The following is a 26,817-nucleotide window of genomic DNA, read 5'->3' as shown; positions in this document are numbered from 1 at the left end:
GGTTCAAGTATGCTAGTAATTAAAGTCCAACAACATTTCAGGTTTGCGAATTTTTGATCATCATGAATACGCACGAGTGACCTATACAACTTAAGTCGTGATTGGTCCCACGAAAATGGAAAATTCTATTAAGGCTTCATTTTTCGGTCGCATTTTTAGCACCTGACATTAGCATCTACAAATTCCGAAAAAGGTGTATCAAATACATTGAAACACGTGATCGCACACCCATATGACAACATACGTGTTTAAGTGCTGCCTTAGCATGCCTATAAACTTGTTCCCATGAGTTCGAAACTAATGTGGGTGCTTAAATTTTTCATATGCGCAAATTGCATGGCTTCTATTGTATAATTTACAACAATTGCGACAATTCGATCCGTCATTACTTATGTCTTTTACGTGCCGATTTTATTGTATTAATTTTCTTAATAATCGATGAGAACAGATGAGCTTTATAATTTGAAACTTAAATCGGTATTTGATCCTCTTTTAACCCTTTACCTCTTATATACGCGAAACAACGCACTTTCGACCCCACCCCCCTCTTTTAGCGGCAGTCCCCCTCATCGCCAGGAAAATTTTGGACTTGTGAGAGGCTAAAAATGACCCCAGATCGATCATAAGGTAACGTGTAACCAACGCTGAAAAGCTTTTGACTCTATCTCAATCCATTGAGAAGTTGCAGCACTTTGAAATCAATTTTGATGGAAAAAATCAACGCAAAATAGTGATTTTTGGCAATTTTGAGATGTCCCCTCGTTGCCATGGTAACAGGAAATTTAAGTCTGAGCATGTTGTTACAAAGGCAATGGTCCAGTCAACATTTGTGCCAAGGTTGATTAGTATTGAAGCAGTTTTTATAGCAATTTGAACTTGTAACGAGAGACCTTTCAATGAAAACAGAGGTATTGGGTTAATACATGATCAGGAAAAATGGTCGTTTATTCTGAACAATAAATTTTTAAATTTATATTATAAATGGTTAAGCTACGATATATTTTTGCAAGTACTGTATGAGTTTCGTTCAATCTTTTTTTGTTCAGCGCCGTGGAACTTTACCGCTGATTTTGTCGTATTGCATTTCTTTATCGACGACGAGAACAGGTCTATGGAATGTATTTTCTTGATACGCACTATAGTGTCATTCTTCTTCATTAAAACACTTTAAATTTTCAAATTCGGGTTACAAAAGATAAAACAAAAAATATTGTGTAAAGTAGCTAGGTGTCCGTTTTGCAAAGGTATTTTACGCTTTGCACCGATAAATTTGATACAGATATATGTACGACATGATGTTTCAATAGTATTGAAGAAGTTTTCCTATATTAGATTAAAGCCGGGATGAGAAAACTTAGGTCAGATTATCTCACTGAATTTTCCACAGAGTAAAGAGAAGGTTCTTACCATACCTTTATATTAAAGTGTGATTTTTATTTGATAATGAATTGCCTGACACATAAAACTTTTTTTTCTTCAGAAAATGTCTTCAAAGAGGATTACCCCATGTTTACATTGAAAAATTCTCTGCTACTAGTATTCTCAACACTGACACATCCTTTTTTAAAACGAAATATCAAAATAAAAAGTGATCTTAAAGAGTAAGAAAATATTTCATTTTAACAAGAAATTTAAATGTTATTCTCTTTATAATTAATTAAATACATGTAGTTGTAATCTTAAAACTTCATGCCAGAAGTTTATTCTTGTACGGCTGACATTTAAGACCATGGTTAACAAATTTGTTGGAAAAAAATCAGACAGGCCGAGCTGTTTATGTTTACTGACTTCAAATCACTTGCACTTAACTGCTGTGAATTTGAAAACCACTAGGGACTTCTGATTCTTTCGTAAGCTAATGGTTCTCTGCAGGTGTAACATTTTGCCTGAAATAATGCACAAAGGCGCACCTGAGGTCCTTACCCCCAGTAAAACTAAAGTGTACAGTGAAAGTTTGAAATAAAACCACAAAAAGCAGTCATCACCTAGAACATGCAGACCCACAGTTTACTAAGAGCGTAGCTAGACAAAATGAATTTTGTGATTCAAATTCATAGACTTCTATATTTTGCCAAAATAAAATACGGATAATATTGAACATACAAGAAAATAAAAGAAATTATTTCATATATTATGATAAATAAAGTAACATGTTCATGTTTATGTTTTACTGAAAAGTAGCTTCTGCAATGTAAATTGGACATGACACAATGTTTTCTAAATAATCAAAAGCATCAGAACATTGCTATAAACTGCGAATGATCTTAGTTTCTTTATCTAGCATAAGTGATTATCCAGTAAGATAGACATATATTGCCGAAATTATCCCTGTTGAAAAGATTGCCAAAAATTACAACTGCGTCGTATCATATTATATTTTCAACTGCGTCGTATCATTTCGTACATATTATTATTTTCTTAAAAAAATAAAATTTCTTTTTAATAAAATTTTAGTACATGATGCAAAATTATATTTTGAAGTTTATGGTGAACCCTGAAAGGGGTAAATAATTGATTTGAAGGTAAAAACGATTGATAAAGCAATATGAACTGCGTCGTATCCACAAAATTTCATAACAATTCTGGCCCGCTTCGAGTTGCAAGTTCGCTATAACTTTTGTTTTACAAAATAGTTGTACAAACAACATATACCGAACGAAGCGGAAAAAAGTGAAGCATGTTAATACATATATTTGATTTTCAGTCATTTCCAACAAAATGAGTTATAAACAAAAACATACCTTTTTCGTTTCAAGATGGCGGCGTTTGTTTACATTTTGTAGGGTGCGACGCAGTTTTGATTCCCAGCCCTGAGGTAATGAGTTTATTTCTTTAATGTCTAAAAAATGAACGTTATGTGTTTTTCTGTTTTTTTCGTTGTTTTATTCTTATCTTTTTGTTTTCGTTTTAGCGCGATAATCTATCGAAGGCAATTACTTTAGAGTACTAAAATTATACGGGCGAATACTGCCGTGTATACTAAAAGGCATCCGGTGGTCCTATAAAGGGTCTTGAAAGACCTTGACTTGAAAAAATGTCTTGCAAAATGATAGTTTATCTTTTCCGTGTTTAATGAAACAAAATAGGTACATTTACGGGTTTGTTGATGTCGATAATGTTCCTAAGAAACACAGACAGAAATGTATTGATTATTTTTTAATTCTTTCAAAATGTCAAACATTTGTTTAATAATTGTTTTACAATTGATTTAGAGCATTTAAGATGTTTATCGACTGAAGAAAGTAGCCCTGAACGTGAAGTAATGTATCGCAAAGGTAGCAAATTTAAAGGTAAAGAAAGTAGTATTTTTGTTTCGATACACAAAACTAAGTCACAACAATTACACCAATTGCCAAAAGTAGCGACAAAAACTACACATAAGGCAAATAAGTTTTTTTTTTCAAAAGGTGCATCAAAATACCAAAAATAAAAGTTTTTGAGAAGTAAAATTGATAACATTTCTGAGGCACAATGGGCTTTTAAAAATCCATCATGTTGACCAATAAGTATACTTCTCTACTTTATACATATACTACTTTACGTTCTGTACGAGAACCCAAGTTGGGATCAGTATAATACTATACGACTGAAACTCACTAAAATACAAATCTTGCTGCATTTGTATCTTAGAAGGACACCTTTAATCTCAAACAATGATGAGAAATCATAGCATTTGATAGCCAGGGTTTACTAAAAAAAATCTATAGCACAACAGAAACAGTAACAACAACAAAACGGCACAATTCTTACTGCGTATTAAGTTATGTTTGAAAAGACCAACAAAGCTATATCACCCATACTGTGATTGATAAACTGTAAGTGATATTGATTTCATTTCACTGATATGACAAAAACAAAAAATAACTGGTTTTCTTTTATGCTTTTTAGTGGATTACTGATTTATCCGTGAAAATTATATTTGATAATTTCACAGTGAAAATTATCAAAATATAATTTCATTTTTTTCAATGACGAAACTACTTTTTTAAGATTTTCCCCATGTGGTACCTCAATTTTATTTTTACTGACAATTCTGGCAATGTCAGGCTGTTAAAAGAAATAACAAAGCTGAAATAGATAAATAACTTAAATGTCAAAAGTATTACAGAGAGAAAACTTACTTCTATTCCTTCAAATTCCAATCACCAAATTTCGTCTCTAAATTTTTTTGTTTCGTTTTTACAGTCTGAAAAATACATCCCTTCCCCATGCAAAACTGCTCTTGATGACATAAATATTAAAGTATCCTACGAGCAATAACTGCCGTATGCTTTATGAAAAATTGAAAAGCATTGACAGCCATCACTCGTAAAATAAGTAAAAAAAACCCAGCGTTCTTGACTTGAGCAAGCTTCCAAGTTTTCCATTTTCCTAGCTCCTTTTCTGAATGTTTTAACATCTTTCAACACTTATTTTTTGTCTGTTACAATCCTTAAATAAGTTTTCTTTCTTTTAAAAAGGTTTATGACTAACAAATCCAAATAATATCCCTCTGAATCTTACACAATTATTTTCCTCCCATGAAATACACAACTTTAAAAAATGGCTGCCGCTTACAATTTACAAAGCCAGGTCTAATATAAATTCGCAGTAAGTAACAGAAATATGGATGGATGGTTGGACTTTTTCTCCTACAAGAATTGTTTGTTTTTATTATTAAAACAAGCGATCATTCATATTTTTTTAATAAAATGAATAAATATCACCGTCATTTAACCTTGATTGGCGGACTTATTTTTCAGCTCAAGACTTCTTGTTTTTAATGTGAAATTCCGTCTAAATGGGGCTCTCAATGGGGGAAGCAAATTTTAATATTAACGTTAAAATTATGGAAATTTCGTTTTAACTTGTTTTTAAGCATAAAATAAAAAGAAAATTTGTCTATTTGTTGTGTAAGATGTAATTTTATTTCATCTCGTGAACTTTAAAAACAGTATTCTCACTCGTGGCTACGCCACTCGTGAGAATACTGTTTTTAAAGCCCACTCGATGAAATAAAATTTCATCTTACACACAAACAAACAAATATCCTCTATTTCATACATGAAATAAATATATTAATAATTTATCAGTAACTGTAGCTAACTCCTTGTGTTTTACTCACAACGCTGTTATCATTCACATATTTTAGCTAACTATGAAAATATAAGGCTCATTTATGCAAGCGCCTGAGACATTTATTGATTCGTGCCTATTAATTTCTGTTTGGTACAGTCCAAACTATATTTTTATTTGAAACACCGTGACGGTAAAACGTACCCGACGTTCAATCTAAACAGGAAAGCGTTCCTGTCTTTTTATTATAAGTATCTTTTCACTAGTATATAGCCTAATATGACGTCACATGGTGTTATTTTGATCTATCATCCTGCTAACGAATATCACTTGGTCAATATTTTTTTGTAATATTCCCCTGGGGCGAGTAATCTATATAAACTTAAGAAAACGTAATGTTTTAGCTCTAGTTATCTCCCCTGGTCGCTCTGCACAGCTATACTATAATACAGTCATGTAATATTAAAATGTTGGTTCGATAAATAAAAATAACATGTATCTCCGGGTAATATCGCCTCGGATGTTATTTTAGTTCTAGGGTTGCTAATATGCAATATTGCCCTGAGAGATATGTTAATATATTAAATTTATAATATCATTTAATCATAATTAATGTTAACATTTAAATATCAGTAAAATGAAGACAGAATTACTAACAAAATATGTGTTTCGTGTGTTAGTGTCACGAAACCTTTACAGATAATTTAAATATTTTTTAATCGATTATAAAGTTTTTATTAACCTCCTCCTGAAAAACCAGAAAACAATAAAAACGAAAATAAAATCTTGTCCACCACGTTTTTTCTGTTTGTTTGCTTTTCACTTCAAGTTTGAATTATGCTTATCTATTTCTAGACATGTCATAATCTGCATGTTTTATATCTATACGGTTATTTACTTTTATTAATATCAGTTATAATGTTTTTTTGATTAAAAAACTTACTTTTGCCAAAGATAGTTTTAACGAAAAATACAATAATGTTTCGCGTCATTTTCAAAAGGTGCCAGAAGAAAACGGACATTTTCGTTTATTATATAGTAAAATGTCACTTTCTTTGAAAAAAATCACCAGGTCACCTTTAAATCATTTAAAACTGTTAAGTTGTGTTATACATTGCAATGACTTAACAAATAAAAGTTAAAAGGGCATACTTCTGGCATCATACATTCTGCAAACTACATCTATTTCTTTTGTTTTCTAAAAGTCGGCTTTCGTGGTGTCAACGTACTCAGACAGTGGTTCAACAATTTTCTGATTTAAAAAGTTAATTCAGCATTTGTAGTCAATACAAACGAATCAGTTAAACAACGCAAAGTATATCATAATATTGTAAGAAGAGACAGAAGCAAGAATAAAACTGCGATCTTTCGTTGGTTTGATTGTTGCAAAAATATAGTGTATTACATCAATTTTGTAAATATACTTTCCATTTGAAAACGAAGCAAAATATTTATTTCTTCTGTTTTGATCAACGAATGCTTTTGTTGTTGTTGTTCACTTGGGTCTTTTTACTTTTCTTTTTATTACATTTTTTAAGTTTTTCTTTTGTTTCATATTCTTATATGCGGTTTTTCTAGACGTATTTACTTTATAGTAAGCCCGCATTAAGTTCTGTAAAAATAAACAGTTAAAACAAAATCCCAAAGACACATTCCGATACCGAATTAAACTCATTTTATCAATACTGTTAGATACATATATTTACATTAATAACACATTATCCTTTCTTATTGTTTTTGAGCCAAGTCTTCGTACTATGGCGGAAGAACAAGTTGTTGCCATTGTTGCGTTGTTCCTGGAGTCACATTCGACGTCATTATATTGTAACGGGAATGTTGTCGGTACCGTTATGGCCAATCTGGCCGCATGTCAGCAGACTGTGCATTTTAACTGCAATGTAACATGCTATAAATTGCTTGGGTACATGTATATTTACTAAGCTTTACGTAGCACCAACACGGAAAAGGTTGCACGGCAACTTTCCAGCTTTACAGGTTGAAAGACTACCTCACGTAACCCTCCAGCGTTATTTCAGGAACAAATGACATTTGAGTAAAACCACTGACGTTACGAGAACTAGCTGAATTCGAACAAACAGCGGTATAGCCCAAATTGTTGGAAAACAAAGACCTTAACCACTCAGCCAGGGACGCCCTTAGAATAAATTTAAACGCCAAAAGCAGTGTTTAGTACCGAAATTGTACGTGTATGTAGAATTATTATTTGTTCGTAATTATGAAAAAATATCTCATATTCTCTACGTAAGGTTAGGCATGCCGTCAAATTGAATGTCAATAACAGTTATATTTTTATTCCCTTTTAGTTATCTATTTTTTGCACCAAAGCATGTACAGTCGGCGGCTTCATAACATAAGATGTTTTTATATAACAAACACAACTTTTAAAAAGAAACTATTTTAGCGCATTGAAACATATGGTTAGGCCCTTAATCGATTCAAATGACATTTTGTTTAGTGATATTGCGAAAAGACCATAAAAACACAATGTCTATACTTGTAGTTGTTTGAGCAGTAGCCGGTTGACACACACGTCCCATCCGTCCTCTTGTTTTCTGACAACATCAGCACATGGCCACCACTATAGGCGAAGACAATCAAGCTTATTACAATGGCAGCAATAGCCCCATTCCTAAAATAGAAACGTCAAAAGAGTTATAATACAAAGATATATAAAAGATATATCATTGCAAAATTGATACGGAAAACTGTTTCGTATGTCTCCCTTTATTGTTTTCGTATATTATTATTAGTAAAGATTTTTGACAGGTTACATATAAACGGCTGTTTGGAAATATAACCAAGCCACGATAATCCAATAAAATGCGGCGTTACAAACGTGCAGAAATATATGATAATTATATAATTATGTCGCACAATGACAAAAGAAATTCCAATTTTAAAATTTCTTTCGAAAGTCAACCAGATCCGGATTTGAAGATATTTCATCGCTGACATAATTAAAACATTTCCGAAATAGTGTGTTTGTAGAACAACAAAAACGACAAAAAAAGACTTTCGTGATGTTGTCAAAGTCACAACAGAACTCGGATCCATAGCTTCCACAACAGCCTGTATCACACCAAATTGAATCTTCATCCATCTGGGAATCATAGTGGCGACAGTATGACCCGAATATACCTAGGAAAGTAAGAAATAAAATATAAAATAACACATGGTGGTCATAAATAACTTTGAACACTCAAACATACTTTGCCACTTTGTATGTTTGATAAGATCGATATATTTCATTCATGATGACGAAGGAAGAATAGGCTGGGATTAATTTCATTATATCGTGCAAAAGTCGTCTTCAATCAAGTTAACGTGTAATGCAATGATCAATTTGCTAATAATTTTTGTATAAACCGACAAGCGCCACCCAGGGAGGAGTGAATGATCCTAACTCATTGAGGAAATAATATTGCAGTAAAGAATACTCCTAAAAAATGTTACTGTTTTGAACAAATTATAATTCAAATTTAATATATGAACTTGACGGTCAAGGTTACATTTGAATTAATATCCAGTGCCAGCTTTGTATAAATTGTTCTTTTGTTAAAGAACGAACCAAATCCATAAATACATAATGAAGTTACGATAATTTTAGTAAATTTCAACATTTTGACTTTGAAGGTCAATTAGAGGTCAATGTCACATCGGAATAATTCAAAATGTCGGTTTTGTCATTTGTGTTCTTTTCTCAAAGTATAATTTCAATTCTGTAATTAAAAAACCAATAATTACATTTTAACCCATTACTTCATATACACGCCTTTTAACGCCTTTTTCACCCCCCCCCCTTTTTGTTGTCTCAAGTTTGATTAGTGTTGAAGCAGTTTTTATAGTATTATAGCAATTTGAACTTGTAACGGGAGACTTTTCAATGAAAACAGCCATTTTTCACAAAATACTCATGAAGTAATGGGTTAATGAAAAGAATAAAAAAATCTACAAAACAACAATTTTTCTTCAAATTTATATGACAGGCCATGTTTAAACATGAAAAAACGCGATTTAGGGTAATTTCAAGTATTTTCATCATTTTCTGTTAACCCATTACTTCATATACACGCCTTTTAACGCCTTTTTCACCCCCCCCCCTTTTTGTTGTCTCAAATGATGAAAAAAGGCTTATTTAGGCCCAAAACACTTGTTTTTGTTTGAGAAATGTTGTTAAAAAAGTAACCCTTTTTTCGGCGCGGCCCCCAACCAAAAGATACATCAGGGGGTTGGCAGAAGGGGGATGTGCCCCCTTCTGTTTGGGGGGGGGGTTGAAGGGGGGCGGAGTCCCCCTCATCGCCAAGAAAATTTTGGACTTGTGAGAGGCTGTAAATGACCCCAGATTGATCATAAGGTAACGTGTAACCAACGCTGAAAAGCATTTGACTCTATCTCAATCCATTGAGAAGTTGCAGCACTTTGAAATCAATTTTGATGGAAAAAATCAACGCATAATAGTGATTTTTGGCAATTTTGAGATGTCCCCTCGTTGCCATGGTAACAGAAAATTTAAGCCTGAGCATGTTGTTGCAAGGACAATGGTCCAGTCAACATTTGTGCCAAGTTTGATTAGTGTTGAAGCAGTTTTATAGTATTATAGCAATTTGAACTTGTAACGGGAGACTTTTCAATGAAAACAGCCATTTTTCACAAAATGCTCATGAAGGTATGGGTGAATGAAAAGAATAAAAAAATCTACAAAACAACAATTTTTCTTCAAATTTATATGACAGGCCATGTTTAAACATGAAAAAACGCGATTTAGGGTAATTTCAAGTATTTTCATCATTTTCTGTTAACCCATTACTTCATATACACGCCTTTTAACGCCTTTTTCACCCCCCCCCTTTTTTGTTGTCTCAAATGATGAAAAAATGCCTTATTTAGGCCCCAAACACTTGTTTTTGTTTGAGAAATGTTGTTAAAAAAGTGACCCTTTTTTCGGCGCGGCCCCCAACCAAAAGATACATCAGGGGGTTGCCAGAAGGGGGATGTGCCCCCTTCTGTTTGGGGGGGGGGGGTTGAAGGGGGGGCGGAGTCCCCCTCATCGCCAAGAAAATTTTGGACTTGTGAGAGGCTGTAAATGACCCCAGATTGATCATAAGGTAACGTGTAACCAACGCTGAAAAGCATTTGACTCTATCTCAATCCATTGAGAAGTTGCAGCACTTTGAAATCAATTTTGATGGAAAAAATCAACGCATAATAGTGATGGTAACAGAAAATTTAAGCCTGAGCATGTTGTTGCAAGGACAATGGTCCAGTCAACATTTGTGCCAAGTTTGATTAGTGTTGAAGCAGTTTTTATAGTTTTAAAGCAATTTGAACTTGTAACGGGAGACTTTTCAATGAAAACAGCCCTTTTTCACAAAATGCTCATGAAGTAATGGGTTAAAATAAATGTCAATAATTTGACCATGATGATCAGAAAACTCAACATGTCAGTTTATTCATATGTGTCCCTTGTCCGGGTATAAATTAAATCCGTAAAATATGTCAAAGTTTTGACCATTTAAACAGATTGCAATAGTTTGACATTGACAGTCAATCTCAATAGAAAGAACAAGGTAATATCAGAAGTTTAAAACATGTCAATTATGTTGCGGTAAGGGACGAGTTAATGTCAAGTACAGTCTGATAAACTTGAAGATCTTGTCCAAAGAATTGTTGTGTCTAAGTATGGTGGCAATCTAGTAAGAAATAAAAAAAAATATATTACCAACGTTAATTAAAAGTAGTTTACGCCAACGACAACATGGCTGCTGCAATAGCTCTATATTTTTTCGAAAAAGTCGGGCTAAATATCCGAAAATGAAATCACAGTTTTTACTGTTGAAGATGTTTCGTATTTTATTATATAATCAAAGTCAAAGGATATTCTTTAATTGATTCTGATTGTAGGAAATGTCGTTCGATCATAATTTTACGTCAACACTCTGTTTGATTTACATTAAAATTTGCGTGGTTAAATGTAACGTAGATACGAGTATAGTATGAAATTGTAACTGTTGAAGGGTAATCAAAACGGAACGTGTTTAAATGCTTGTAAAACATGTGAAGTGTAGCGTTTATGATGTATTCTCTTCCTGCATTTGATATTAGATATTTTAACATGTTGTCTATATCTCCAGCATATTTAAATTAAAATGAATTCAGTTAACTATAACATTTTGTCATTACATTTAAGCAAGGTAAAACATACAGAAATAAAATTACTTTCATCAAACAAACAAAAAACAAAACAAAAATAATTGAAAATATTATAAATGTTAAAACAAATAAAAAATGTATTGCCTTCATACATGTTGCATAAACTGAAGTATTCCCATTTTAAGAAATGCGAAACACTCCAAAAAGTAATAACAGAAAGACACATTAGCAAGATTTTTTACTCTAAATATGTCTTCAAACTGAAGGAAAAATGAATTTCTAAGCTTGTATCATACTTGAGATGACATGAAACTAACATCGTGCTTGATTTCTGACAAGACTTTTCAAAATTCATGTTGATATACTTCATACTTTTGAAATCATTCTACTTAAAATGTAACTATGACAAAATGTTATGTTAAAAAAGGGTCATAACTGTTTTCTGAATTATAATGCCAACATCCTTTGTCAAATAACTGTACCTTGTTTAGATAAACGAGTATTTCAAATTCATGTTGAAATATTTTAGGCAATTTAAACAAAATGCTTAAACTTGGGCTTAACTTAAAAATATAGCTGTAAAAATAAATGCGCCTCTTTTATGCTATGCAAGCATTCTAAGTTTTTAATAGGACAGCATTTCAGTTTTTTGCACGATGGCAACACAGGTGTTCGGCGCTTTGATTGGTTACTACATCCCCCCCCCCCTCCTTAACACACACTTCTACCCTCCTATACTTCTCCAAAATTATGTCAACTGCAGTATTTTTCATTTTAACCTGTTTTGATATTTGATATATGCTTTTAATTTAATTTCCTTTATTCCCTACAAAAATGACTATATTTAGTAAAGGTATGCAACTCACCGCTCATTTTTCAGCACACATCTTAATATGAACTCCATAACGCCAACATTTTTTCACCAATTTTCAAACTCCTGATACCAATGATAGGGAATTAATTATTTTTTAATGAAATATTTTAGCTGTCATTACAATCATTTCAATTTATAAGAAGGTATGCAATTTCAAGGCCACCACAAGTGTAAGTCGACAGCGATCTGACCGCTGTTTTTTTTGTTTTTTTTTAAATTACCCGTTTAACCGGTAGTTAGGTATAAAGTGGGTAATGGAGGGACTAATCAGCGCGCCGAACACCGGTGGACGGCAACGATAACGGCGAGTAGGCGAGTATATAGCTCGACATTTTCTTTGAACGGACGAGCTAAAAATTAACAAACTAACAAGTCTAATATCGCCAATAATTACCATATTTTACATGTCAGGGTCACTTCATCTATAAATACCACCGAATGCATTTAAGTCATTTTAATTCAACATGACGTCATCATTCACTTTATTTTACATATAATAAATCAATAACTATATGAAATTCAGTGTATGATGACTGATCCATTAAATATTCTTTACAACATCTCCATTTTGTGCATCTAGACTATACTGTATATAGATTATCTCAGACTAATTTCGCTACCGAGTCCGTTAGATCTAAAAGCTGAAAATATTCATTTAAAAGTTAAAAATAAAATTCTAAATGCATAAATTCCTTACTTGTAAATCCCACTAACAACAAAAATGTGACAAAAAACTTCTCATCTATGTGTGTATGTTTCACAATGTAACATTACGCTATCTATTCATAGCATATCGATCATGCTGATTATTTACCCGTAAAACACAACCGTTAACCAGTTACGAGTAGAACAGCGGGTTGCGGGTAGAACAGTAGTGTACTTTACTTTGGCAGAATTTGCAATTGGGTAAAATTTTTAATTCCTTGAATCCGGTTAATAAAAATCATTTATCTAGTTTGTCTGTGAACTTTTGAGAAAAAAATAACACGAGAATGTACGTATACATTCAATCAACACTTTTAAATTATTCAATTCATAAAGGCCTTTTTTGTAAACGTCAGCCTAAAATATATTATTACGTGCATATATAATGCCAAATATGGACCAGTAAAACATAATAGCCAAAAGGGCTGTAAACATTCATATTATATAAGGTCGAAAATTTGTGTTGCGGCAATAAATATAGTATAATTGTATCGCAACTGTCATTTTTGTCTAAGTTTGCTTTGTCAAAAGTGGTGCATATTTGTTTGATATCAAACGATATATTACCGGCGCCAGTGATATGCAAGCTAAATAATGACAGAAATCTAAAACGGACTGATTACTAAATTTTGCTTATAAACTTAGTTGATATATATACATAACGCAAATGAGACACTTCTTACTGTCCATCCACTCAGGGTACTAACAGGTAATTTTGGACATCTTTTCGTATTTCATAAAAAATGTTTGATCGGGTTACAGGAAAACCAAGATCACTCTCAAGTATTTTGTGTATTTTTAACATTTACACATAGCTAAGTTTGTAATTCTTTAGAGTTATGGGAACAGTCTTTTGAACAAAAAACAAATAAAATGTGTATATTGCTTTGAAATGGACTTTTTAGTAAGACTCGCTTATAAATGAAGGGATACAGACCTTTATTCTAGTTGTTGCTTATATTCTGAAGTTAATACAATAATTTTTCTTCTTGGAAGGAAATCAAATGACATTACACCACCATCTTCGTTTTGAAATATATTCAATTGAATTCAAGCTGTTGTTGAAAAATATGATAAACAAGATTAACAAGGAAAGGCGGCGTTCAATGAACGCAACCCCCATATGACCCAGCAACAAGAACCAGTGGCAAGGAGCCCAGGCGGACCCCAAACAAAAACAGGGCAAAGATAGAGCACGGACAGGTTAATCACTAAATAATAAATAATTTGTAACTGATTATGAATTCAAAGAAAACAAATAAATGATTAAATAATAGCCCACAAACGGGAAGGGGACACGGGGAAGGGGGGCGGGTTAATCAAAGATATAAAAACTAGAGGTAATGGGGAAGATACTTACCGTAGAGGAGAAAACAACAAGGGACACAAGCGAAAGTGTCACCCAAACAGTTTGAAACAACATAGACATACATCTGAGGAACACAGAGGGGCGCCGCCTTGGAACGGTCAGCAGCATAATAATGACTGCTGGGGAGTTTAAACCGGTTAATGGTGCACCAAACCTCGCTCTTAGCCCCACCATGTTCTTATAAACGAGACAGTGTAAATTAAATGAATCCCCGCCAAGTGAAATTCTAACAGTTGTCATGGTTACAAAAGGTTAAATAAGTAAACACTAAAATGATCATGTAGAAACATATAAAAGTAAACCCAATGACCATAACAAAAGTACTCAATGTCCTAAAGGAAGACAGAGCAACAAGAAAATCACCTACAAGGGCCCGACGAAGCAAGGCAGAAGACGAACATTAAGACAATTCAGTACCAAAGGGCTTTACGAACTATCCATCATAGAGTCTCCCACTTGGTCCGTCAGATGTAATGAAGGCACACGAGTGAAGTATGTTTTTGAGGATAAAATACTTGCAAAAGGAAATTTTGCCACATGTCCTGGACTGTCCAAAGAAGTATCTTAGGAAAAGCGAACAAAAATACAACAGGTTCTGTGAACTTTACTCGGATGACCAACATAATGATACCAGCATACAGACAAAGTCTACTTGTATAACAGCATCATTAGCTCGCCGACGTCAAGTAAAAAGTTTGTTTTTTTCTGACAGATTTGCCGCCGCACGCAATACAACATTTAGTGTTTTGTTGTATAGTTTTATACCGCGCGGAGACGTATCGCTCATACGTGAAAAAAGCTATGAGGGGCACCTTATATCTTCCTCCAGCAGGCAGCAAAGCTAGGAAGTTGTCTTGTGACTATTACAATGCAGATGAACCTGCTCATTCTAGAGTTGCAGCCACATCTGCGAATTATTCTTAATTCACAATTTTACCATTTCATGTGTTAAAATGTTGCATGGGCGTGGACGATAGGTACCACTTTCCAGTTCCGTCCAAGAACAGGCTCAATCAAACCGAAACTCTAACATTTTAATGTTTCCGTCTTAACCGTTCTTTAGGGAGTTTTTATTTCTCTCGCATAATAACTGTTGATCCCCTTTTCAAATTTAGTTCCCCCATTTTGTTAATATTATTTATTATTATGTTTTCGTTTATGACACAAGCATTTGAGGACAATACGCTTCGTTCAATGACATGGCACTATTGTGGCACATTAAAGGCTTTTTGATAACCACACTATGAAAATCTGTAGATGTTTCTATTTAGTCAATAAAGGAAAGACTAAATTGCCTGTTCAAAAGCATATCACGAGAAACATTTGCGACGACTGATTTTTTGTTATAGATTTGGGCCAATTCGCAACAGAATCAAGACACATTTTGGCCTTTAAATAGTTCCAAAATTATTCTGATATTTCAATAAAAATTGTTTTGTTTCATGCATGCCAGACGTACTGTCTTAATAGTAAAACGCATTTAAAGTATCTGTATGCCCATCCAAGTATCACTGAACAGATAAAATTAAAAAAATTGTTTTCAATTTTATAAATACTATGGATAAATAAATAGTAATAAATGTGCGCAACGGCACGTTTACTATAAATATCTGTATCTGTAACGTTGAAAGTGTTGGACAGTTCAAAATTAAGGTAGCTGTTTTATATCACCATTTATATATTTCATCATTAATTATTGATCAATTACAATAGCCAATCTTAAGAGGAAAAAAAACTGCTAATTCGTCTCAACTTCCCGGAAAAATGAGCATAATGTCACTTTAATACAACATTAGTATCAAATATTTAATAAACGGCAGACACATTATATGATTATTTTATTACAAGTCTCTCTCTTCTCGTTGTTTTGAAGTTTGGAGGCAATGGGGCTACCGGCTTCTGCCATTGTTGCGTTGTTCCTGGTATCACGTTTGACGTCATTATTGTAACCGGCCTGTTGATGGTACCATTATAGCCAACCTGTTCGTATGGCGGCGGACTGCGGATATCAACTGAAATGAAACCTAAATAAAATACATAAGTTCTTCAAATTATTACAAATTATCAAATCTACGAATATATATTGTATTGTATTGATGATAACGTGCCTATTGCTAATTAAAACCGTCACAAAACGTTATGAATTTAATTGCGTAAAATATCATTGTCAAAAAAAAAGAAAAAAGAAAAAAAGAGCAGTACACTGTACCAAAATGACATGTCTATGGAAACTGACGCCCATCTCATTCTTTAATTAGGACCACGAATAACTTCAATATTATGAACATGATTTCTTTCATTTTAGGCTCTAGTTTTACGTAAAGTGTTAACTTTGAAGCAATGGAAAGAATGGCAAATGCAGTTTTTCAATTTAAATGCTAAATTCATATCCAGTTGAAACACATTTTAATTGATATTTCTAATATATGATAGGACATTAAGATTATTGATAAAAATGATAAACATACTCTTTGAGGTTGAGTCGGTCGGCACACTTGTCCAATGTGTCCTCTTCTCCTTGGACGATACAAGCAGCATACCGTTAAACATACTACAACAGTGATGACAATAAATACCATCACGCCAATAACAAAATCGAAACTGACGTAAGATAATAGCCTGAAACGTTTAAAAAAAATAACCGTAGTGTGTCGTGGAAATTCATACAAAAAAAGCTTAGTGCAAAATATACGGTGTGTGAATTTGGCTTTCCCCTATCTTTATTATTTTGTTGATTTATTTTGTGTTTAATTATGCATTTAGCTGTGCCGAAATGATTTCATAGAGTTTCTTTCTATAGTTTTCAAAAACCATACTTTGGCAAAAGAACATACCACTTAATAGTGAAACTTTACATAAAAAATTTTATCATTGACCCTCTAAAATTATAGAAATATCTTTTTTGTAGAAAACAAATTAATAAACAACTTAAAATAAATCTAGACCTGCTATTATATCACGTGACTGAAAGAAATATCTAATTAAATGCATTCACTGAATATGCATTAACTTGACAAACGTTAAACCTTACAGTAACAATAAAAAAATGTATTTTCTATGAATTTTAAATTACACTTTATACTTTGATTTGAAATTATACTTGAATTTTTTTTTTATATTTTTGGACAAAAAGTAACGACTTACCCCCGCTTATGTGCAAATGTATCTGCGGACAAAGAAAAACATTCATCATTTATGTTGTTGGCTATTAATTTTTTATGGAAGTAAAAATACTTCTATGTTTACATTTTGCTACATTTATGACAAATAAGTTTACATACTTCTTCAGGTAACACGCATTTAATGTAACATTCTAGTACATAAACCATGATTATTTAAAATTCTAAAATTTAAACGTGTACTCTAAAATGTTTACAAATGTATGGTATAAAATTTATAATAAATAAAGTATCTGTTTTATTTCTGTCTCAACGATTTGGTATCAATTAAACATTTTATCTTTAAAAGTTATAGAACAAATTAAAAACCTCTTACTTGTAAATCCTGCAAACAAAATAAACGTAAATACAATTTTTCCACCATGTTTGTTTGTTTTTTTGTTTTTTTTTAGAATATTGATGACACTATTTACCCGGAGAATATTCACGACCGTCTCGTGTCAGTGCAGATAAACACTTAGCTATGATGCGTGTAAAATTTGTTATTTATATTTTATTATTATACGATTGCTAGTGATAAATTCAAGTACGTGGATGTCTTCCGCATTCACTAATTTTAATGCAGTCTTGTATAAAATTGTTAATATACGACTCGATGATTTTTGATTGGTATTTGATGCGAGAAGAATAATATACTACACGCTGAAAGAAAATGATTTGTTGTTATGGTTGTTTATAGCCTTAGTACTTATGGCACAGTACTGTACATTTAAATTGTGAGTAATGTATGTGTACATGTTCTTCTTAGGCTCGTAATTTTCACTTTTCAAGCTTAAAAAGTAGCGAATTGCGTTTTTCAAAATTGTAATAACACTTGAATTTCGTCTGTTGTTTGAAATTAAATCAATATCATGAATTATCACTTTAAAATAAAACTAAAATTTGTTCAATGAATCTCTCAATGAAGATCAGTGGGCTAATTTCTTTATTGAACCAAGTCTTATTATAATTTATCCTTGGATATACAAAATTGAAGATATTTCATTTCAACATTTCAAAAGTACCCTGTCATTTTTTTGTAATATTTATCATTATTATTACTGTTTCTATTACAACTTACAAGGCAACACATCATTGAAGATATACTAGTATCCAATTATAAGTAAAATGTTTAAACTTAAACTGTGTTTTTATACACCTAATAACAATACGTATCTCACTATACATCTTCTGTATCGCAAAAGTTTTTCATAGCCAAGTCTTTGTACATTGTCGGGACCTCGTCAGGGTTGAGATCATAATTGCAACCGGGATGTTGAGCTTAACTAATTGTATTGCTTTTTCAACTGCTTTAAACTACGGTACATAGGTAATGCCATACTAAATTATTTTGGTTTTGCACTGTTTTGTATTAAGAAATGTCTAATGTTAGTTTGTAAATATCAAAATTTTATTTGTTTGTTTCATTTTACGCCTTTTCTCAACAGTATTTCAGTCATATAGGCGGGTAGTTTCCTAACCATCGTTCCTGGAGAGTTACACCAGTACTAGTCTACCATCAAAATCTAAATATACAGAGGATATACATTTGTATCATAAAAACTCGGGAACGGGACCTTAAATTGCGGCTTAACAACTGATTTAACAAATGATTTTCCTAGAACTAAAGATCTTTTCGTATTTTTCAATCTATCCGAGTGTACGGCATCAAAGAATATAATTATATCATTTTTTATCGCATGGTTTAGAAGTTATTCTTTGTTCTTACTATCTCATTATACTCAGTACACGTTCAATGAGGATTTAAAAACTGTATCGATATATAACAGTGCATAGATTCAGATAGGGAAAAAATCAACTAAATTAAATATATAACAGTTGAGTTTTTTTGCTATTTCTGTTACAAAAGAAATATGAAATTGCGATAAAATAGTTATATTTCATGAAACCCGTTAGTTACAGTGGTATAACACTGGCTGGGCGACATCTCGGGATGTTTCTGCCTCGGCCTAAATGCCTTGGCATTTCATTAAACAGAAACATCACGTGATGTCGCCCCAGCCAGTCTACCTATTATCCATCAGTCAACCAAAAACATTTAAACTATTATCGTCTACAATGTATATGTATTCAGCTACGGATTTTTATTTAGCATAATAGTGATTTATTTTCATCTTCAAAAGTCTTTGTTAAAGGTGCACGCCTCGAGATAAACGAAATATTCCAAAAAAGAAAATGAATATTTAGAAACATGTACATGTACTTAAATTTTAAGAAAGGTAAAAACATTTAAGATTCAAGTTATATTTAACATGTTACGTGCGGTTTTAAACTGATTTTTCAGTATTCAATCATCATATTTCTACTGCGTTACTGCCGCTATAAGGGCTGTTTGTTGTATATGTTGATCACTTTTGGGTACTTTTAGTGGATTGTAAGTGCAGATTGCAAAATATGAATTACTTTATTTGTTCACCTCAAAATATTTTACTTTTTGAAACATTTTTAAAATGTTCATGATAATTAACATGAATCCGGAGGCGTGCTGCTTTAAGTCATCATTGATTTTCGTGGAGGACCAAAGATAATGTTTTTAGAACTTTTGCCATACTATCAACATATTATTTTACGAGTTATAAAGTACGTAAAGTTATGAAATATATTGTATTTAATTTAACATATAGATGTTAACAATACAATATTATCAAATTAAAACTAAAATATATACATAAATTTTTTTCATGGTTTGTAATAACTCTACAATGCTGATGACACAAAACTTTCTCCAACAGCTGTCTGACTTTAATTTCATTGTGCTTTTTGAAATTGTAATGGCAAAGGCAAGACTCCATTGTGCGAAAGCAAAAGAAAACATATAAATGATGCATTTCTTTAAGAAAAACAAAGTTTAATCAACTTTACACAGAAAACAGAAATAAATATATCTGTTAAACAAAACGATATATAAAAAGTTTTAAATATATAACGAAGAATAAAACCGCAACTAAAGAAACCAAATAATTTATTTTCTGTATTTTATCAAAGTTCATTTTAGATAAAGTTGTGGGTTTTCCCTTCTCTTATCACAATGTATATTTGTTACGTGTAATGGCACACACATAAATTATATTAATCGATAGTTAGAACGCATAACGAAAAAACGACAACAAAAAAACAACAACAAAACATCAAATAGTAAAAAAGTAAATTCCAGAAACATTAATAAAGTTATTTAGAAAATCTTCATCAATGTCAGATAATGTTCTATATTTCGCTTTGTTATACGTCTTTCTGCTCATTTCTGCTCATTCGGAGCAATGTCTTCGTACTTTGGCGGAGCCACCGGCTGTTGCCATTGTTGCGTTGTTCCTGGCGTCACGTTTGACGTCATTATTGTAACTGGCATGTTAATGGCGCCGTTATATCCTACTTGTCCATACGGCAGGGGACTGTGCATTTGAACTAAAATGTAGAATGGCACAGACTGTTTACAATTTGTTAAACGTAGTGTGTATGTAATAAATAAACACCCTTATCGCAAAACAAAGCACAATACCATTTTCTGTTTTTGAAGGGACCGTGGTAAACAGTTTAAGATTTAATTTCACGAGACTTCCGCTTAATGGACTTTAACAAAATTCGCATTTTAATGCAAATTGGCTGACTTCACTGGGATAATGAATGTTAAGCTGTTCTTCACAAAAGAATACAATGGTTTTGCTGTGAGCTATATACCTAGCATTTTAAAGCAAATCCTGAAATGTGTCGTAATTAACAATACTTTGGATGAGTGATTCAAGCTAATCATGGGTTACAACCATTTTTTTACAGACACAACTTCAAAAAGTAATAAAATAACGAAGAAAAATAAAATACAATAAAATAGTAACATAAATAAATAAATAGATAAATAAATAAATTAAAAAAAAATGAAAGAAAAGCGCAACCGGTTGACTGACTAATCTTTTGTGAACGGCAGTGCTCCATAAATTTTGTTGTACGGGGATAAAAACTTTAACGTAACTACCACTATTCAAAAACCTATTCCCTTAAATGATGCTATTCATCTCCTAAATAGCTATTGCATTATGTGCAATTCATGTGCATACAAATCATTTAAAACTGGCATTTTGTAGATGACAATATAATGAAATATTTGATATAAACAACACATATACTTGTTGTGGTTTGAGCTGTAGCCGGTTGGCACACCTGTCCGGTACGTCCTCTTGTTTTACGACAACAACAGCATATGGCCACCACTACTGACACAACAAGAGCGACAAAGATTATGCAACCTATAACAATGCCAACAATTGCCCCGACACTGAAACAGAAAACCATTCACTATAATTAAGATATTTGCTGTGTATATGTAATGCTTGGAATTAAAAATCTTAATTTTTGGAGTGTGGTTTTCTTGTTCTCTTCTCGTTTTCTTTTCTTTTCTTCTCTTTAATTTTTGTATATCAATGGTGCAATGTTAATTTCCTACTAAATTCTCCAATGCTTCTCGGAAGCAAACAGACAGGCAATTTAACTTTGAAGACCTAATATATAGATTTGTAGTGATCTTTCTAAAATATAACATAAAAATATAATATAAACATAGCCTATAAATAAAACATACAACATTGTGTTAGAAGAAAATGTTTCAAAATCGTGTATGGAATAGATAAGTTAGGTCATACATTTCATCTATGTTGAGCATAAAATATCCTTACACGTGATTGATTAGGCAGAGCATAACACATATTCTTTAAGAAAGTGGAAGAAAACTCTTTGCTTTACATGCACATACATTAGTATCTTTAGTTTAAGATTAAGCTTGAAACAATGATTTTTTAATTGTTATTGTTTTAAAATAAATTATTTTGACAAATTAATTCTAAGATAAAAAGAACAACATTACGCGTCGTCGGACTCGTTGCAACAGTATTTATCACCATAACTTCCACAACAGCCTTCGTCACACCAAAATGAATCGTCATGTTCCCAGGTATCATAGTTGTAACATTTTTTTCGCGCAAATGAACCTGGGAACCAATAAAAGATAAATAAGTAATAATTATAATAAAAATAAAAGTAATAATAATAATAATAATAATAATAAGCTTTCGTTAAACGTGAAATAAGCTTGCGCTTAAAAATATTCTATGATCATTTATAGGTAAAATACTTGTCTTGCAAAACTATATTGAAATCTGGAAAAATCTTACTGAAAATGTCTTATTTGAATATTAAGAGAATGAACAAACTATGTTTTGGAAGCTGTATTTTCTATAACCGGTCAAATAAAGCTGGTTGTTTCATTAAAATGCCAGTGTTAATTAATGACAATATGCATCCCCCCTGTGTTTAACGCAACATAATTTATCTTTTCTGTGTTTACTAAAAATATGTTTAGAAAGAGACTGTTTACTTATTGTCAGTATTTTCAAATATAACATGTGAGCATAATCGTATAGATCCAAATCACGAAACATAGCGAAATATACTTTGGTTTTACAGACCACCGACACAGTTTACGTGATAATTAAATGCGGCGAAATATAAATTGTCACTTTTGTGCATAATCGTATATTTCACCCCATATGACGTTAGCTGTGTTGATGCAGCGTAAAATCAAAGTTTATTTCGCTGCTTTTTGTTACCTATAGTATAAAGATTGACGCGCAAAACAGATAAAAGCAATTTAAACATCCTGTTAAATCACTGCTTTCCGAAGACATTTTGTTTATCTTATCTCATCAATAATTTAATAAGGTTATAAATGCTAGCAAAGAGAACAACAAAAGATCTTTAAAATGACAAAGGAAATTATATGACTTCATCTTGCATTTGGTAAAAAAAAAACCAACATATCGATAGCCTATTAAAATGAACAAGAAGTTTATCAGTTATGCTGTTACGCTGATTTCAAGGTTATTATAGAAATAAATCTCGGGGCTTCCATTGTACGATTTGTAAAAGCCGTTGGATAAAAATAACTGGCCTTAGACAGGATACGGACGCTAGCTATGGGCACAGTACTTCGACTAGTAGACAACGCGAAAACCTACAATGGTTTGACTATACTGACATATCGAATTATTCTGATCGAACCTTCGCCATAGAACGTAATAAAATGTTTATAGCCGCGTGATAATATTCATTCTTAACAGTTTATGATATTTTTTCTTCCTGCATTTATCTAAAAGTGGGTCATAGTTAACGTGTCGTTTAAATCGATAGAAATAAAACTGTCGTACTCTTGTATAGTAAATTTTACTCAGGTCTGCTTTTAAGATCAAAAACGAAAAGAAAACTTTTATGATATTTAAATTATAGTTTTACAGTATATTGAATGCCTGTTACCTGAACAAAAATGTAAAAATGTAAAATTATATGTAATATAAGTAGCAAAATGTAACGGAAATAGTATTTTGACTTCCTTACAAAATGCGAAATAACATTCGCTGTACTGTTTCAATATCATATGACAATGATTGTTTGACAAATGTCTCAAGCCTGTCAAAAACAATAATGTATTATAATACTGTATTGTAAACTGTATTGATTATTTTGAAGAGACACAAACGTCGCTTCCAATACACTATACAGGTTGTCATTAATAAACACCTATTGGAAATACATGTAATTTAAATGACGTTATACAATATAATCTATTCGCAACCGCAATTTCGCCTTTTGATTCGTGTTATAACCAATATCTTATTTCATTTCATTTGATACTATTAGAATTTCGTAATTGCTCCTAGAATACTAACACTTTGTATGTTATTCACACATTATAGAGTCTTCATATATCACTCAATGTTCACCATTCATTCACTTTCGATATTTCACTTATTAATGCATTTTTTCACTATTGTACATAGCACTCCAGTAATTTATGGAATACCATTTACTGTATGACGATAACTGACAAATAATTATATAAGAATCGCTATCACAAAAAACTAAAGCATCTATGATCTACACAAACTTCTGTCCCTCGCAGTTTAACGTCATATAAAACCTACGATAAAGGTCCTGCCTATCCTTGACGAGTATTATATGATTTGACATTATTTAAAACTGATAGCTTATTACAAAACTATTGTTGCCACATTATTTGATACATGTAGTGGGATTACCTTCCGACAGTAGTTAATTTAATTTTTAAACTGGACGACATCATCCCATTAAATTCATGATAAATATTTACATGTATAAGTTACCGTATAGATCTTGATATATCTATAATTAAAAAACAATGTTTTGTTTTTAACCTCCTTTAAGTCTCCCTAAACGGGTAATGAGTAAAATATTTCAAGTCTTAATGATATAAAATAGATTTTAATATAAACTTCTTACTTGTAATCCCCGCACATAAAATAAACGTAAACAAAATCTTGTCCGCCATATTAAATATTGTCTGTTTGTTTACCACCATTCGTTTTAAGTTTGATATATGATCCTGTTTCTATTTTTAGCATGTCCCACTGAATATTTGTCTACCCGTAATAAACATACACAACATATCATATCAAGTAGCATAGAAAGTACATGCCTCGTGAAAGTGCATTATATATTGTTATCTAAGTAGAACTCTTAATAGCTGAACAATTTAAAAGTAATATGTCTAAGACAGGTAATGAGTTTATTTCTTTGATGTCTAAAAAATGAACTTTATGTGTGTTTTTTTTCTTCTGTTTTATTCGTTGTTTTATTATTTTCTTTTTGTTTTCGTTTTTGCGATAATCTATCGAAGGCAATTACTTTAGAGTACTAAAATTATACGGGCGAATACTGCCGTGTATACTAAAAGGCATCCGGTGGTCCTAAAAAGGGTCTTGAAAGACCTTGACTTGACAGAATGTCTTACAAAATGATAGTTTATCTTTTGCGTGTTAAATGAAACAAAATAGGTAAATTTACGGGTTTGTTGATGTCGATAATGTTCCTAAGAAAACAGACAGAAATGAATTGATTATTTTTTAATTCTTTCAAAATGTCAAGCATTTGTTTAATAATTGTTTTACAATTGATTTAGAGCATTTAGGATGTTTATCAACTGCAGAAAGTAGCACTGAACGTGAAGTAATGTATCGCAGAGGTAGCAAATTTAAAGGTAAACAAAGTAGTATTTTTGTTTCGATACACAAAACTAAGTCACTACAATTATACCAATTGCCAAAAGTAGCGGAAAAATCTACACATAAGGCAAATATTTATTTTTATTTTCGAAAGGTGCATCAAAATATCAAAAATAAAAGTTTTTTAGAAGTAAAATTGATAACATTTCTGAGGCACAGTGGGCTTTTAAAACTCCATCATGTTGACCAATAAGTATACCTCTCTACTTTATACATGTACTACTTTACGTTCTGTACGAGGACCCAAGTTGGGGTCAGTATACGATAAAACTATACGACTGACACTCACTAAAAAATATCTTGCTGCATTTGTATCTTAGAAGGACACCTTTAATCTCAAACTATGATGAGAAATCATAGCACTTGATAGCCAGGGTTTACTAAACAAAAATCTATAGCACAACAGCAACAATAACAACAACAAAACGGCACAATTCTTACTGCGTATTAACATATGTCTGAAAAGACTAGCAAAGCTATATCACCCATACTGTGATTGATATACTGTAAGTGATATTGATTTCATTTCACTGATAAAACAAAAAAATAACTGGTTGACATACATGAAATAAATATAATAATTTATCAGTAACTGTATCTAACTCACTGTGTTTAACTCACAATGCTGTTATTATTTACATATTTAGCTCATTATGATCATATAAGGCTCATTCGTGCAAACGCCTGAGACATTTATTGATTCGTGCCTATTAGTTTCTGTTTTAGTACAGTCAAAACTTTTTTTTTGAAACGCCGTGATGGTTACACGCACCCGACATTCAATCTAAACAGGAAAGCGTCCCTGTTTTTTTATTATCAGTAACTTTTCACTAGTATATAGCCTAATGTGACGTCACGTGGCGCTATTTCGATCTATCATTCTGCAAACGAATATCACTTGGTCTAAACTCCCCAGGGAAGAGTAATCTATATAAACTTAAGAAAACGTAATGTTTTAGCTCTAGTTTTCTCCCCTGATCGCTCGGCTCAGCTTTACTATAATATCAAAATGTTGCTTCGATAAATAAAAACACCATGTCTCTCCGGGTGTTATTTTAGTTCTAGGGCTGCTAGTATGCAATACTACCCTAAGAGATATGTTATTTTAAATTTATAATATCATTAAATCATGATTAATGTTAACAATTAAATATCGGTAAATAATCGACAGAATTAATAACAAAAATATGTGTCGTCCTAGTGTCACGAAACCGTTAAAGATTATTTTAATATTTTTAATCGATTATAAAGTTTCTAAAAACCTCTTACCTGAAAAAAAAAACAGAAAAAAAAATAATGTAAATAAAATCTTGCCCACCATGTTTCTCTGTTTGTTTGCTTTTCACTTCAAGTTTGAATTATGCTTATCTATTTTTAGACATG

The 26,817-nt window shown here is 32.0% G+C and overlaps 2 protein-coding genes across 3 annotated transcripts in view; both read right to left on the bottom strand.

Annotated features, from left to right (window-relative positions):
* Positions 1 to 5,636: 5,636 nt before the first annotated feature.
* The window catches only part of LOC132718565 (uncharacterized), a 49,179-nt gene continuing 27,998 nt past the window's right edge, over positions 5,637 to 26,817 (bottom strand). Inside the window, exons 4-6 of one of the 2 annotated variants that reach the window (XR_009624103.1) lie at positions 12,798 to 16,186; positions 7,571 to 8,214; positions 5,637 to 6,946 (exon numbers count right to left, since the gene is read on the bottom strand). Coding sequence is in view for 1 of the 2 variants with exons in the window: in XM_060702275.1 (XP_060558258.1) it covers positions 16,008 to 16,186 (179 nt within the window). In the remaining variant the exon portion in view is untranslated. Of the gene's footprint in view, positions 6,947 to 7,570; positions 8,215 to 12,797; positions 16,187 to 26,817 lie in introns of those variants that run through there. The other variant, XM_060702275.1, reaches the window with a different exon arrangement.
* Positions 20,172 to 24,811, bottom strand: LOC132718564 (uncharacterized). Its single transcript, XM_060702274.1, has 4 exons — positions 24,653 to 24,811; positions 22,206 to 22,329; positions 21,472 to 21,620; positions 20,172 to 20,755 (listed from the first exon to the last, which is right to left on the bottom strand). The coding sequence occupies exons 1-4, from the start codon at positions 24,729 to 24,731 to the stop codon at positions 20,589 to 20,591; spliced, it is 519 nt and encodes a 172-aa protein (XP_060558257.1). The 5' UTR covers positions 24,732 to 24,811; the 3' UTR covers positions 20,172 to 20,588.

This window comes from Ruditapes philippinarum, unplaced genomic scaffold (assembly GCF_026571515.1).
Source record: "Ruditapes philippinarum isolate M1 unplaced genomic scaffold, ASM2657151v2 ctg1098_1_1_1_1, whole genome shotgun sequence".
Classification (NCBI taxonomy): Eukaryota; Metazoa; Mollusca; class Bivalvia; order Venerida; family Veneridae; genus Ruditapes; species Ruditapes philippinarum.
Note: the sequence above shows the minus strand (reverse complement) of the source record. Positions and strands in the feature narration are given on the sequence as shown.